At 53.7% G+C, this 13,115-nt stretch overlaps 2 protein-coding genes and 1 long non-coding RNA gene across 8 annotated transcripts; 1 reads left to right on the top strand and 2 right to left on the bottom strand.

Moving 5' to 3' along the window:
* Positions 1 to 560: 560 nt before the first annotated feature.
* On the bottom strand, positions 561 to 4,365 carry PRRT1 (proline rich transmembrane protein 1). 2 transcript variants are annotated; one of them, XM_047859278.1, is made up of 4 exons: positions 4,044 to 4,365; positions 2,606 to 3,144; positions 1,789 to 1,911; positions 561 to 1,646 (listed from the first exon to the last, which is right to left on the bottom strand). In XM_047859278.1, exons 1-4 carry the CDS (start codon positions 4,060 to 4,062, stop codon positions 1,470 to 1,472), a joined length of 858 nt encoding a protein of 285 aa, XP_047715234.1. In that variant the 5' UTR covers positions 4,063 to 4,365; the 3' UTR covers positions 561 to 1,469. The 2 variants fall into 2 exon arrangements, with proteins under 2 accessions (XP_047715234.1, XP_047715233.1); XM_047859277.1 differs by having other exon boundaries at positions 1,789 to 1,974; positions 4,044 to 4,364.
* A 221-nt stretch (positions 4,366 to 4,586) lies between these two features.
* On the top strand, positions 4,587 to 12,983 carry PPT2 (palmitoyl-protein thioesterase 2). Of its 5 annotated transcripts, none has more exons than XM_047859274.1 (10): positions 5,670 to 5,783; positions 6,142 to 6,376; positions 6,715 to 6,908; positions 7,160 to 7,313; positions 7,775 to 7,870; positions 7,959 to 8,066; positions 8,822 to 8,905; positions 9,025 to 9,109; positions 11,935 to 11,989; positions 12,163 to 12,983. In XM_047859274.1, the coding sequence occupies exons 3-10, from the start codon at positions 6,723 to 6,725 to the stop codon at positions 12,304 to 12,306; spliced, it is 912 nt and encodes a 303-aa protein (XP_047715230.1). In that variant the 5' UTR covers positions 5,670 to 5,783; positions 6,142 to 6,376; positions 6,715 to 6,722; the 3' UTR covers positions 12,307 to 12,983. The 5 variants fall into 5 exon arrangements, with proteins under 5 accessions (XP_047715232.1, XP_047715227.1, XP_047715230.1 ...); XM_047859275.1 differs by having other exon boundaries at positions 5,678 to 5,783; positions 6,326 to 6,376; XM_047859276.1 differs by lacking the exons at positions 5,670 to 5,783; positions 6,142 to 6,376 and adding an exon at positions 4,587 to 4,717.
* LOC125165859 (uncharacterized) lies at positions 5,718 to 6,510 on the bottom strand. Its single transcript, XR_007152247.1, has 2 exons — positions 6,368 to 6,510; positions 5,718 to 5,962 (listed from the first exon to the last, which is right to left on the bottom strand). It is a non-coding gene; the product is annotated as an uncharacterized LOC125165859 (long non-coding RNA).
* Positions 12,984 to 13,115: the final 132 nt, after the last annotated feature.

A 13,115-nucleotide genomic window follows, 5' to 3' on the forward strand; every position in this document is an offset into this window, starting at 1 on the left:
CACCGAGTCAATAGCATTTTTGTTCTAGCAGCCTGTGTGGACTGCGATGGCCTCCCATAGCACTCTGCTCCCTTTGCCTTCCCCATGCAGGTACAACATACCATACAGGGCTCTAATCCAAGTTGTTTACCACCCTCCAGCCTGAAGGCAGGAACAGCTGTAAGCAGTTGGCATCTTTTCCCTGTCACCCTATTAGAATAGTCTGTCCTTTTCTCCCGATTTCCTGGAGTTCTGGGATAGATACTTGGGTCTACTTGTAAATTCCCTCTCTCCAAAGCCCTAAGCCCAGTCTAATAGAAAGTGAAAAATGTGTGCTGGGGGAAAGAAATCCCCACCAAGAATGGACCCCATACCAGATTTCCCTGGTAGGATTCCTAAGGAGCCTCCCCTCCCCCCTCCCATGGTTGTGTCTGTCTCTGTGGTGTCTTGGGAATCTGTCTCCTCCCACATTTGTCTCTGTCAGTTTTCTTTTATCTTTCTTTCCCTCGGAAGGGAAGCTAAGAGGAGGTAAAAGAGGGAACCAAAGGAGGAGGGTCTTTGTAAGGCGGCAGTCTTCGGAATTGCGGGTGATAAATCCACTTAGTCTCTTTAATATTCTTTCAGAAATTCACACACACACTCACGCACAAATCAGAACAAGGTAGGGACTGCCGAGGGGAGTGGGGAACGGGGCTGGCTCCTCCTGACGTTGGGAGGTCCTACCCTGGGTTACCTTCTGCCCGGCTGCCCACTGATTGGAATAGGTGGAAGGGAATATTTACAGAGAACGGGGACGTTCGTCATCCCAGGGTGAAAGGTCCTAAACTGGGAACCTCCGAAATCTCATTCCAAAATTACCAAAAGTAGAGGTTCTGGGATTAGCAAGAAAATAGTAAGAGACCTGGGTGGAGAAGACAAAACTGTACCACCAAAAATGAGAGAGCGTGGGGGCGTGACTACCTCGGGGCTAGGTCCCCGCGCCAGGAGAAGGGGAGGAGTGTGTCAGTCTGGGGGCGAGGCCTAGCGCCACAACCCAATCACCGGACGCAATCACCTCGCGGGGAAGGAAAAGAAGGCGGAGCCTGCCGCCCTGGAGGCGGGGTTTTGACAGAGCCAGGGCGGAGCCTATAGAGGAGGCGGGGCTTTGGGGACCGGTCTCCCAGCTGCGAGCGGAGACCCAAGGAGCTCCGCTGGGGTCGCTGCATTTAGAGGCGGCGGGGTACTGGAGTGACTGAGGGCCCGGCATTTGGCGGGGATCCCGGAAAGTGGCATCCCTGGGGGGGGGGGGTGGGTTTTTTCGGGGTTCCTGAGGAACTGGATTCGGAGCGTGCCCGCAAGGCGAGAGGTTCCGTGGAGGCAGAGTTTAGGATGTATCGAAATTCGGTGGCCCCAGAGGCATGTGTGCGGGGCACCCACTGGATCCGCTGCGTGGCTGCAGAACGCGCTTGGGAGGTTGAGGGGCGCGGGGCGGGGCCAGGCCGGGTGCGTCCTTACGGATCCCAGTAGTTCTCATGGTGCTGAGCGGCAATGATGATGACTACGGTGAGGATGGTACAGAGCACCATGGCTGCGATGCCCACCGCTAGGGAGATGAAGGAGAAGTTCCGGGCCTCGCGGGAAGCGATCTCGGCAGACACCATGTCTCCGCGGGCCAAGGCCGTGCGCACCTGCGGGAGACGGGCGGAAGAAAGCTGATCAGAGCTGCTGCTCCCTCTGAGATGCTTCCCAGAACATTCGGCACTCCCTTGGAATAAGAAAAACCGGGTGAGGGCTCCCTTCCCAGATGCCCGCCCTCTGCCCCACTTCCACCTGCACTGCCTTGAAGATGGCGATGATGCCCGTAGGCCAGAAGCAACAGATGGTGGTCAGCACCGCGATGGGCATGTAGTCGTGCGGCGGGCGCCTCGGCTCTAGCAGGGCCAGCCCTGGGGCCTGGGGCGGCGGGGGGAGCGTGGAGGTTACTCCCGTCCCCCCCGGGGTCCCGCCTGTATAGGGCTGTGTAGAGAAGGTTGGAGGGAGAGAATGTCATTCCCATCGTCTCTGAGCCCACCAACATTCTGTGTCTGGCACGATGGTTTTTAAAGTAAAATTCTTGCACGTTGCTTCTCAGAGAAACTTATCATCCACGACCCTTCCAGGACACCCATAAATTCCACTAGGTTCTTCTCTCTTCACTGCTGTCATTAACCCTATATTCTTGGTGATCTCCACACTCCCTCTCCCAAGGTATGGCCGCACCAGGGCTGCCCTGGCCTCACTTCAGACCTCGTTTCTTCTCTCCAAATATCTGCCTGGCCTTCCCTATTCAGTCAGTTCCAGGTTTACTCTCCCTCATCCTCCTCCATGGTTTCCAGGTTTCGTTTCTTCTCCCCCTCTCTCCAGGCTGTTTCCTTCTTTCAAACCTCCTCTGGACTTCTAGGCTCCCTTCCCCTTCTCTGACCCCAAATGACAACCAGACCCTTCAACCCCCCCCCCCCCATCCCCATTCCCAAGCCTTTCCTAGTCCCTCCTCTCTCTAGGCCTTGTCCTAGGAACGCCGCCTGGTCCCAGGCCCTGTTTCTCTATCTCACTAGCCCCCTGTGTGTCCCCACCCCTTCCTCCCAGGCCCCATCCGCCCTGTACTCACCGTGCCCACTGGGTAGACCGGCACGTAGGCAGTGCAAGGCTGCAGCTGTAAGGGGTAGCCGGGGGCTACATAGCCCCCCAGTGGCAGCGTGCCTACCGCCCCCGTGTGCGTGGGCACTACGAAGCCCGGAGCCTGGGCCGTATGGGAGGGCGCCGGCGGGGGTGGGGCGGCGGCGGCCGGCGGCGGCGGGGGCAGTGGGCCCTCGAAGCGAGTCTCCTGCAGGTAAGGGTCGGGTGGCATGCGGGGCAAGGTAGCGCAGCCGGGTGGGGGCGCCCCGGCGGCCGGGCCAGGTGGAGCGTGGTGTGGCGGTCGTGGCAGGGTGGCGGAGGATGAGGGACCGCGCTGACCAGTGGCCACGGAAGAAGCCAGGCCGCCTGCCCCCAAGCGCGGGAGGGTGGCGGTCCCGGACTGGTGGTAGTGGTGGTGGTGGTGATGGTGAGAGGAAGGGGCTGCCTGTGGGGGTGGGGCAGGGGGCTCGGCCGGGGGCTGGGGGGCATTATAGGGTGGTGGAGAGGTGTGAGGGACTGAGTCTGAGAGGCCTGGGGGCAGTGAGCACAGGAGAGGGTATGGGGAGAGAGGCAAGACAGGCAGAGAAGAGATAAGGGGGTAGGGGGAGACACAGGGCCAGGGATGGAGAAAGATAATGGGAGAGACAGAGGAGATGGGTGAGAAGCCATCTCTTGGTCTTAGGGGCAGGAAAGGGGTTGTATCTAAGCCATCTGCCCACCCCCCTTGTTTCTTTCAATCTAGTTTTGAAGTGGAAACCCTCCTCTGCTCATCTCCCCCTTCAGCAACGGTGCCCACAGCTTTCACCTGCACACCCAAGCTATGGCTGCCTTGGGCTTGCCCATCTGAGCTAGTCCTGTGTGTGCACGTGTGTAGACATGCAACACTGTGTTAACATGTGCTCAATTCAACAGTTGTATAAACACATGAAGGATGACATATTCCACTCTGTCTTCTTGCACTGGGGATGGGTGCCCTAGCCTCTCTGGGAATCTCAGCACCTCATTTAGGGCAGATGAACAAGGGTCTTCTGGATTCTACTCCCCTGACAACCTCTATCTCATCATGTTTTTATTATTTCCCCACTGAATGTCTCCATGTGAGCCAGTGTCATCTGTCCATCTGTCACTCCCAATGATGCTATCCCTGCAGTACCTGGATGATGCTAAGCCACTCTTGTACTTCCTTCACCCTTTCAACCTGTCCCCTTTCCATGTTGTTGGCAAGGGGACAAGGCTGAGATTGGAAGGAGAGGAAGGAGGGGAATACAGAAAGAGAAAGGGATGGGGGGGTTGAGAGCTGGACCCAAATGAAATGAAATAGAATCGCCGCCCCCCCCCAACGGAGGGGTGAGGGAGGGGGTTGGGGCCAAGGATGGGGGGAGAGTCTGGAGATGGTGGAAAGGGCAGGAGGTTTTGTTGTTGTTTTTTACCTGACTTTTCCGATGACATGCCTGTGGTGTCGCTGGGACAGGGTGTCTGCAGCGGGAGTTGGGGTCCCTGGCTGGCGTCAGAGTCTTGGTGTGCGGATTGCGCAGCCGGTGGCGGCGGCAGCACAGAGATGGAGAGATGAAGACAGCGGCGGGGGGCGGAGGGAGAGCCGGGAAGGGGGGGGGAGCTTAAAGGGGCCGAGGAGAGGGAGGGGGAGAGTTTCCGAGGTACCCTCACTAGGTCTCTCCTCCTCTCACCCCAGCATTCAGGCCCCCAGTTTGGGCTCCCTTGGAGTTGTCATGGAAACAGGGAGGCGAGCAAGACCAGGCAAGGCGGGTGGGACTAAGGGAAGGAGGGAGTGGGGGGGGGGGAGGGGGGAGAACTCTCTAGAGTCTTCCCCTCCAAGACTGCCTACAGTGATTATACTGTGGGAGGAAGTGAGCAGGTGCTCGGTGGATTCAATACCCCAGTCCCCACCGGATCTGGTTCACCCTAGTCAGATGTCCCCCTCCTCAGCTTCCCTCAGAGTCCCTGCAAGTTCTCAGGACCTTCTCCCCAATGCTTGGCCTTAGCTGCCCCCACTTTAAGAAAGATAACTGCGTGAGAGAGAACTGCAGAGTTGAGACCCGCGATGACCTGAAAGAGTTCCCAGGGTTATGGTCTGGGTGAATTGCAGGTAAAATGGGGGGCTTGGGTCTAGAGTATTTCTACGGGAGTTGGACCTGCGGTTAGGGGGGGTGGGGGTGGGAGAAGGACAGAGAGTAAGTTTGGGGGATAATATATGCTCTTTCCCCACTTGATTATCGGGCTTCTTAGAGTTCCTGGGCCCCTCAGTGTTCAGATCCATTTTTTAAAATCCCACCCATCCACCCACCACCTCTGCCAAGACGCAACGCCACCTCCTGAGTCGACGGGAGTGCGAGGTTCAGGGCACAGCAGTAATTGCAGTCTTATATTTATTTGTTCATTGTATCTTGGGGGCACGTATATGGGGAGGGGAGGTGAAGACAGGCCGTCTACCGAGACTTACAGGAGTTGGGCTTTTTGCGAAAACGCAGTCGGGGACCCTCCCCTACCTCCACCTTCAGATTAGTACTGCCCAACCCCCACCCGAGGCAGTCGCCCTCCCGGGCTGTGTCCTCGCCCTCGCGTCCAAGTGGAGCCTACAGAGCTCCAGACATTTAGGTCACGGCCCCAAGCTGGTTGTTCCAGTTTCCAAGGCGTTTGCCTGAGCCCCCGACCCCCCACTGCCACCCCATCCTCACACTACACAACTCGGGGCACAGATTGGTTTTATTGAGAGACTTTAGACCGGCAAAGACCTTGTGAACAGGAGGGATTCAGACAAGCTTCGAAATCCTTTTCTCAACGGAAGCGTCTTTAAATGCTAAGCAAAAGCCCACCTAGGTATCGGGTAGGAATCAAGGCTGAGTTGCAGGACTTCTGGAACTCGGAAGTCTGGAAGGGGTTCGAAGGTCTGCGTCGGGAGCCGCACACAGGAACTCCCGGCTAAAGGCCGATTGTGGGGGGCTCTCAAGTTGAAAGACTGGTGGAAACCACGCACGCGTGAGTCAGCGCTGCCCCAGGGGCCCTCCGCCCCTTGGAGGTGGGTCGTGTACTAGGAGTGGAGTAGAGTAGGCTAGGAGAAACTGGGCCAGGCTGCACTTTTAGCTCGAGGGGCCTCGAGGACTCTTCGCGTCTCTGGAGACAAGGGCACTACACGCACTTCATAATGAAGAGTTGTAAGACGCTGACCTGGGTCCTGCCGGCGGGCGGGTGGGGATGGGGAGGGGTCCGCTTGGGCTGGCTTCAGCCCTGATCCGGTGGCCTGAGACGAAATGCGGAGGACTGCTTTTCCGCAGCGCCCTCCCACCTCCCGCGGGGGCAGGGGAACTTCGCGTTCCGCAGCGGAGCCGGACGCCTGAATTGGGAAGTGGGGCGAATCGAGACCAGGAATTCGGACCCTGGTATCGCTGGTGCCTGGCAGGGCCAGAACTGGCCTTCTCACGATTCCCAGGATTTGTTTGATGCTTCTTCCTCTCCCCACCAGTCTAAAATGGATCGCTCTGTTTTTTTCCTCCCCCCGCTCGCGGAGTGCAGTGGAATGTTCCATTGCCCCTCCAGTCCTGGGCCTGCGTTACAGGGGACGCGGGCACGGTTGCCAGGGAAAGCCCCGGACGTGACGGCGAAGCGCGACCCCTTGCAGCCTCCCCTCTCCCATCCGTCATTCCCCTGCGCGAGCTCTCTTCACAGCCTTCCCCTCCCCCCACCTTGCGGGTTCCAGTCTAGGGAGAAGTAAACAGCTGGCGGAGCCAGGCTCACGGACCTAGGCCAGGTGGGAGCTTGCATTCTCCAGAAGCCTGCGCTGCTGCTCGGGGGTCTTTCTTGCAAAACCCAGGGTCGTGCATGGCTGGGATGATGCATTAAGAAGATCCTCGGCCTAGGGCCCGAGTCCCCGTAGAGTTGGGGGCGGGGCTTCGGGTGCGCTTCAGTGCGCAAATGTGTAGGGGTGTGTGTTTCCCCACAACCTTGAAGTAAGTTAAAAGTAGGCTGTTTTGTGACCTGAACCTAGTGTGAGCACGGGCGGGGAGGGGGATCTTGATGCCAGGCGTCTGCTTCGAGGGGAGGGTATGTTGTCATCTCTCTCACAGGCCCTCATCGCCCCCTTCTTAGGCGGGAGCATGCTGGGGCTCAGGGGGCTGCGGCTGCCCCCGGCGGGGATCCTGCTTCTGTTGCCGTTCCTGTCGCTGCTGCTGCTGCCCGCAGCCCCCGCGCCCCATCGCGCTCCCTACAAGCCGGTCATCGTGGTGCACGGGCTCTTTGACAGCTCGTACAGCTTCCGCCACCTGCTGGAATATATCAACGAGGTCTGGTAGGGGACACCCTGTTGTGGGGCGTTGGAGCGTCTGTAGTGGCTGGGGAAAGAGAATGGGGAACCGAAAGTTGCCATTCTGGGCCTGCTCAGTTCCTGGAGGAGCTGGTGCTGGCGTTGGGAGATCGGGGGATGAAATCCCTGGTTCTAGCAGGGCACAATTAGGCATGTGGACACTGCCCAGGGGGGCGGTGTGGAGGGGCTCCACAGTCCATCCCCTGTTGCAGCATTGCCCCCTTCCCACAGACACACCCCGGGACTGTGGTGACAGTGCTCGATCTCTTCGATGGGAGAGAGAGCTTGCGACCCTTGTGGGAACAGGTGCAAGGGTTCGGAGAGGCTGTGGCCCCCATCATGGCAAAGGCCCCTCAAGGGGTGCATCTCATCTGCTACTCGCAGGGTAGGCGCCCTCCCCCTCCCAACTCCTAAGCCCTCTCTGAGGCTTGATCTTTATCTGAGGGACACATTCTAGTGTCCCCTTTTCTGAACCACATTCTTCCAGCCCTGGTACCTGAGCCCTACTTTTCTGACTTCCTTCAGCACTTGGGTCTTATCTCTGTGTCCTGAGTGGGAGGGAGGCTCCCTGCACTGCTGTCCCCTTTTGCCATTACCCATGGTTCTTGGAAATAAGGGATAATGGGGAAGTAAAAAACACCCTACAGTTAGAGTCAGAAGACCCAGAATCTAATCTGGCTCTGTCACTTACATGATGTATATAGCCTTTTGCCACAGGGTGTGCCTGTTTTCTCTGGGCCTCAGTCTCCTTGTGTACATTGTGGTGGGTGGAGGGGGGTGCCTAGTGGAGAGGCTGTTGGCCTGGCTGTCCCTGAGTCCCTGTCCAATGTGGTATTCTGCCTCCAGGGGGCCTGGTGTGCCGGGCGCTGCTCTCTGTCATGGATGAGCACAATGTGGATTCTTTCATCTCTCTCTCCTCTCCACAAATGGGACAGTATGGAGGTGAGCGGGGATCATGAGGTCAAAGGGCGCCCCGAGTTTTGAGGACACAAAGGTTTGGGGTCACTTGATACTGCTGTTCTCTTGCCAGATACAGACTATTTGAAGTGGCTCTTCCCTACCTCCATGAGGTCTAACCTCTATCGGATCTGCTATAGCCCCTGGGGCCAGGAATTCTCCATCTGCAACTACTGGCACGGTGAGTAGGGGATGCCAAACGGGATTCCATGAGAGGGCGCCCTGGAGGGTAGGGCCGGCTGCTCCCACCTGTACCATAACCAACAGCAGTGATGATGAAGATAACTTCATGTAATGAGCACTTACTGTGTGAACAGTCGCTGTTCAGAATGCTTTATGTGTGTTACCTTATCACCTCAGAGTATAGTCTGGTGCAGAGATCACAAGCCAGATAGTACATAATTTTGGTTTAGCAGGCCATATGGTCTCTGTCGCAAATACAATTCTGCCACAGTAGTTTGAAAGCAACCATACACCATATGTAAATGCATGTATCTGTGTTCCAAAAAACTTTATTTATACAGGTAAGCAGTGGGCTGGGTTTGGCCCATGGTCCATAGTTTGCAAACACCTAGTGTAGTTTTTAAGACCATGGATGCTGGGTCCAGACTACTTGTGTTTGAAGCTTGACCCTGTCGGGTGACTGTGGACAAGTTACTTAACCTTACTGTGGCTGTTTTCCTTATCTGTAAAATAATAATCTAGTATCTACCCTATAGGTGGTTGTGAAGATTGAATAAATTAACAAATGTAATGTACTTTGAACAGTATCTGACATAGTAAGTGCTGGACAAAGGTGTTTGGTATCGTGTTTACAATTATTATTATTGTTGATACTATTCACCTTACCTGCTATTGTAGTCTCCTGGTCGTTTTTTCAGACTCTGATCTTGCTTCTTTTCCCTGCTTCTCTTTCTAACTGCTGTTTGTACCTAGACCCCCACCATGATGACTTGTACCTCAACGCCAGCAGCTTTCTGGCCCTGATCAATGGGGAAAGAGATCATCCCAATGCCACTGGTGAGACTCTAGGCTCCTGCCTGGGTCCCGTTTTCTGCTTCTCCAACCCCCTGTGTTTCCCTCTCCAACCTGGCCTGACCCCTGTGACTGACTCAGGCTCTTTTCTTCCCACCCTTCAGCATGGAGGAAGAACTTTCTTCGTGTGGGCCGCCTGGTGCTGATTGGGGGCCCTGATGATGGTGTTATTACCCCCTGGCAGTCCAGGTAATATGGGACTGTGTGGCCCAAAGATTGGCTAAGGATACCCCTTAGCCCCCAACAATTAATCTCCTGCCTGAAACTGGCCTGTACCTCCCACTGGTCAGCTAATGCTCCCATCCTCCATATATCCTGTCACTCAACAACAAAACCTGGGAGTCATTCCTCAATGCCTTGTATCTAGCCCGTCAGACTCTACTTCCCCTCCATCCCTAAACCCCTGCTTTGTAAAAACTTTTAACTTTGAAATAATTACAGATTCATAGGAAGTTGCAAAGATAGTTTAGAGAGGTCCTACATAGGTATCTTTTGCCCGGTTCCCCCAGTGATTGCATCCTATGTAACTACAGCACACTATCAAAACCAGGAAATCGTCATTGGTAGGATGTGTGTGTATAATTCCATGCCACGTTTCCTTCCACCTCTTTTATATACCTGGACTTTTGTAATAGCCTCCAGCCTTATCTCCTCCATCCGATTCCTCAGGAAAATCTATGGCTCCATTGTGCTATGTGTGGGCCTCTGCTGCAATTCATCATGAGTGATCTGAAATGTCACCTAAGCTCCTTTAGTCATTCAACAAATATTTATTGAGCACTGTATATATGCCCAGGCCCTGTTCTGGGCCATTGGGATGCAGCGGTGAATGAAAGAGAAGTCCCCGCTCTTACGTAGTTTAATGTCTAGTGTGGGAGACAGAAAAATAGATGCAAATATGTATGTCAGGTGGTGATGAGACAGGCAGGGGAAGGGATTAGAGGGTGACTGGACCCTATGTCAGATAGTGGCCAGATAAGTCCTGGAAGACTTGTCATGGGAGTAGAAACTTAAGGAAGTGAGGGAAGGAGCTGTGCAACAATCTGGGGGGGGGGGGGGAACGACTCAGGGAAAAGGAGTGGCACCTACAGAGGTCCTGGGGCTGGTGTGAGGAATAGGGTCGCCAGTGTGGCTAGAGCCCAGGGAGCTGGGAAGAGGGTGGGAGAGGAGATGAAAGAGGTAGCAGGGAGCCAGTAATATTGACCCTTTGTAGGGCAAAGTAAGGCCCTTGTATTTTATTTTTGCTTTTTCCTAAAATATACAGAACATAAAATTTACCATTTTAAGTGTGCAGAGCAGCGGCAATGAAGCACATTGGCATTCTTGTGTAACCATCACCACCATCCATATTCAGAACTTTTTTTTTCTTCCCAAACTGAAACTCCATAGCCATTAAACAAGAACTCCCCATCCCTGCCTCCCCCCAGCTCCTGGCAACCATGGCCCTTGATTTTTTAATCTGAGTGAGATGAAAAAGGCATTGGAGGGTTTTAAGTGAAGGAGTCCTGTTCCTTATAATAGCAAGGGTTGGGATTTATTCTATCTCATTTTACATCTATGACCCTCTGAAGATTGTAATAGCTCACAGTTATATAGTACCTTTTATGTCTCAAGGCACAATTCTAAGTACTTTTCAAATAAATCTCCTTTAATCCTCCTTTGACATATAAGGAGACAGGGTTCATGGTAATTACTATTATCCTCGTTTAACATGTAAGGAAACTTAGGTGCAAGGAGCTTAAATAACTTGTCTCCATTCATAGAGTTAGTAACTGGTGAAGTCAGGCTATCTAACTTAATCAGGGTGTTTCACTTCCTCTCTGAAAAGGAAGTATTCTTAAATAGGACAAAGAGGATAAGTAATATGCTCAACCACATACATTTGGGAGTGTGTGGCAGAGCTGGAGTTCCATCCAGGTCTGTGTGCCCCTACTGCTCTCCTATACCTGATGAAATCCAGCCCTTCCATGTGGTCTTCAGGCCCCCAACCCAGCTCCCCCATGTGCCCAGCTGGGCCTCACCTCTGTACCTTTGCTCCTGCTCTTCTGTTTGCTGAGGGGATCAGCCTTCCCTAGTGGAGAATACCTCACTGGGAAGGCTTTGTTGGTGCTCTAAAACCAGCGGGGTGGTCTTTTTTTGTTCCCATTGTCCCTTGGACTTAGCACTATTAACGTTTGTTGTTCATGGTCAGTGCCCACTCACTGCCCATGCCAATTAAATATTACTTTTCAAAATTTTAAGAACTTTTTATTTTGAAATAACTTCATACTTAATAAGTTGCTTAAGTATTACAAAACAATTGTGTGTACTCTTCACCTAGATTTTCTAAAGGTTACCATTTTGCCATGTTTATGTCCTCATTCTTTCTTCCCTCTAAATATGTATACGGGGGTATAGGTGTGTTTGTGAACCATTTGAGAGTAGGTTGTAGACATGATATCTCTTTACTCCTAAAACTTCAGTGTGTCAGTGTCTGTTTTGTGTATACAGGACTTCTCTTTACATATCCACAATATAATTATCAAAGTCAGGAAGTTAACATCAATAAGATACTCTATAGACCTTATTCAAATATTTTCCAGTTGTCCTCATAGGGGAAAAAAAAATGCAGTGCAAGATCTAACCTGGGATCATGTGTTGCATTTACTTGTCCGTGTCTCTTTAGTCTCTCTCTCTCTCTCTTTTTTTTCCCCCTGGGATATTTCCTCTGTCTTCGTCCATTACATTGATATTTTTGAACTATTTTGTAGAATGTCCCTCAGTTTGGGTTTGTTGGCTGTTTCCTCATGATTAGATTCAGGTTTGCATTTTTGATGGGACTCTGTAGAAGCAACGCTGTAGCCTCTGTGTCACCTTGTGAGGTACATGATATCCACTTGAATATTGTGAGTGTCTTCCTTGCTGCCTATCTCCCAATAGGCCATGAGTTCCTGAGGTCCCTCCCCTAGCCTACCTTGATTTTCTCCCGCTCTCCTGATAACCTCCTCCCCTACCCGCCCTCAATCTCTTTGTAGCTTCTTTGGTTTCTATGATGCAAATGAGACGGTCTTGGAGATGGAGGAGCAACCGGTGAGCCCCCTGGGATGACTTCCCCTTTCTTCTGGCACAGCCCCACCTCAGTCTGTAGCCCTCCCTGCCACTGACCCCTTGAGCTGAAGGGTTCACCCTGTGGGGAGGGGACCTGGGACACCAGGAGGAGCTCACTTTGTTTCTCCTTTTATGACTCTTTGCCCACCTTGAAGGTTTATCTGCGGGATTCTTTTGGGTTGAAGACTCTCTTGGCTCGGGGAGCCATAGTGAGGTGTCCGATGGCTGGGATCTCCCATACGGCCTGGCACTCCAACCGTACCCTTTATGAGACCTGCATTGAACCTTGGCTCTCCTGAGGATGTCCTCAGGGATCCCTCAGGAACTTCCCAGCCCAGAGACCAAGCGGTGGCCTTGGAAAGCAGATGTCAGCTCCGGTGTGCCTGCAACCACCCCATTGCTCCCACACTGCCCCCACCAACCAGGGCTCCCAGGACTCCCTTCCTGTGCTCCTCTGTAGATGACAAATCCTGGTCTCCCCCACCCTCATGTCTGGGGTTTGCTCCATGCTCTCTCACTCTCCCGAGGCCAATGCCGAGGTCGGGAAGAGAGAAACCAGGTTTTTATCTCGTGGCTGCTCCTGCTGCTGTGGCTGCTCTGTCTCTGGCTGTATAGGAGAACCCAGCCCCTGCCCACTACAGGGGTCTCCTTCTAGGCCACTCAGGACATTTTTAGCTCCTGTTCTCCCCATGTTCCCTTTTCCCTTTTTCTCAGCCCTCCCAACTCCCAGGAAGGACTACCCATGAGAGTGGGGTTCTGAGGCTCCCCTATGGGGACAGTTCCGTTCTTGAAATGTCAGTATTGGGGAATATCTATGGCCTGTGAGGCCCATCTCAGGTTTGGGGATCCCCCAGTCCCTCTGTTCAGTGTTGGGGTACCCCCTGGGAGCCTAGTGTCTTTGAGGCCCCAGCCCCTTTTAGCTACCATTGAATGGGTGTTAACCCTGTATTTATGGAAATAAAAGTCCATTTCCTCAGTGTGGTTTGGCTCCTTTCCAGGTGAGGGGGACCTGGCTCCCCAAGGAGGGTGGGGATGGAGAGCCTGAGGTCTGGGTGCCCGGATGCCTGGTGTGGGGTGGGACCCCCTTGGTGTTTCCGCTCTCTAAATG

The sequence above is a fragment of the Prionailurus viverrinus genome, chromosome B2 (genome assembly GCF_022837055.1).
Source record: "Prionailurus viverrinus isolate Anna chromosome B2, UM_Priviv_1.0, whole genome shotgun sequence".
Lineage (NCBI taxonomy): Eukaryota > Metazoa > Chordata > Mammalia > Carnivora > Felidae > Prionailurus > Prionailurus viverrinus.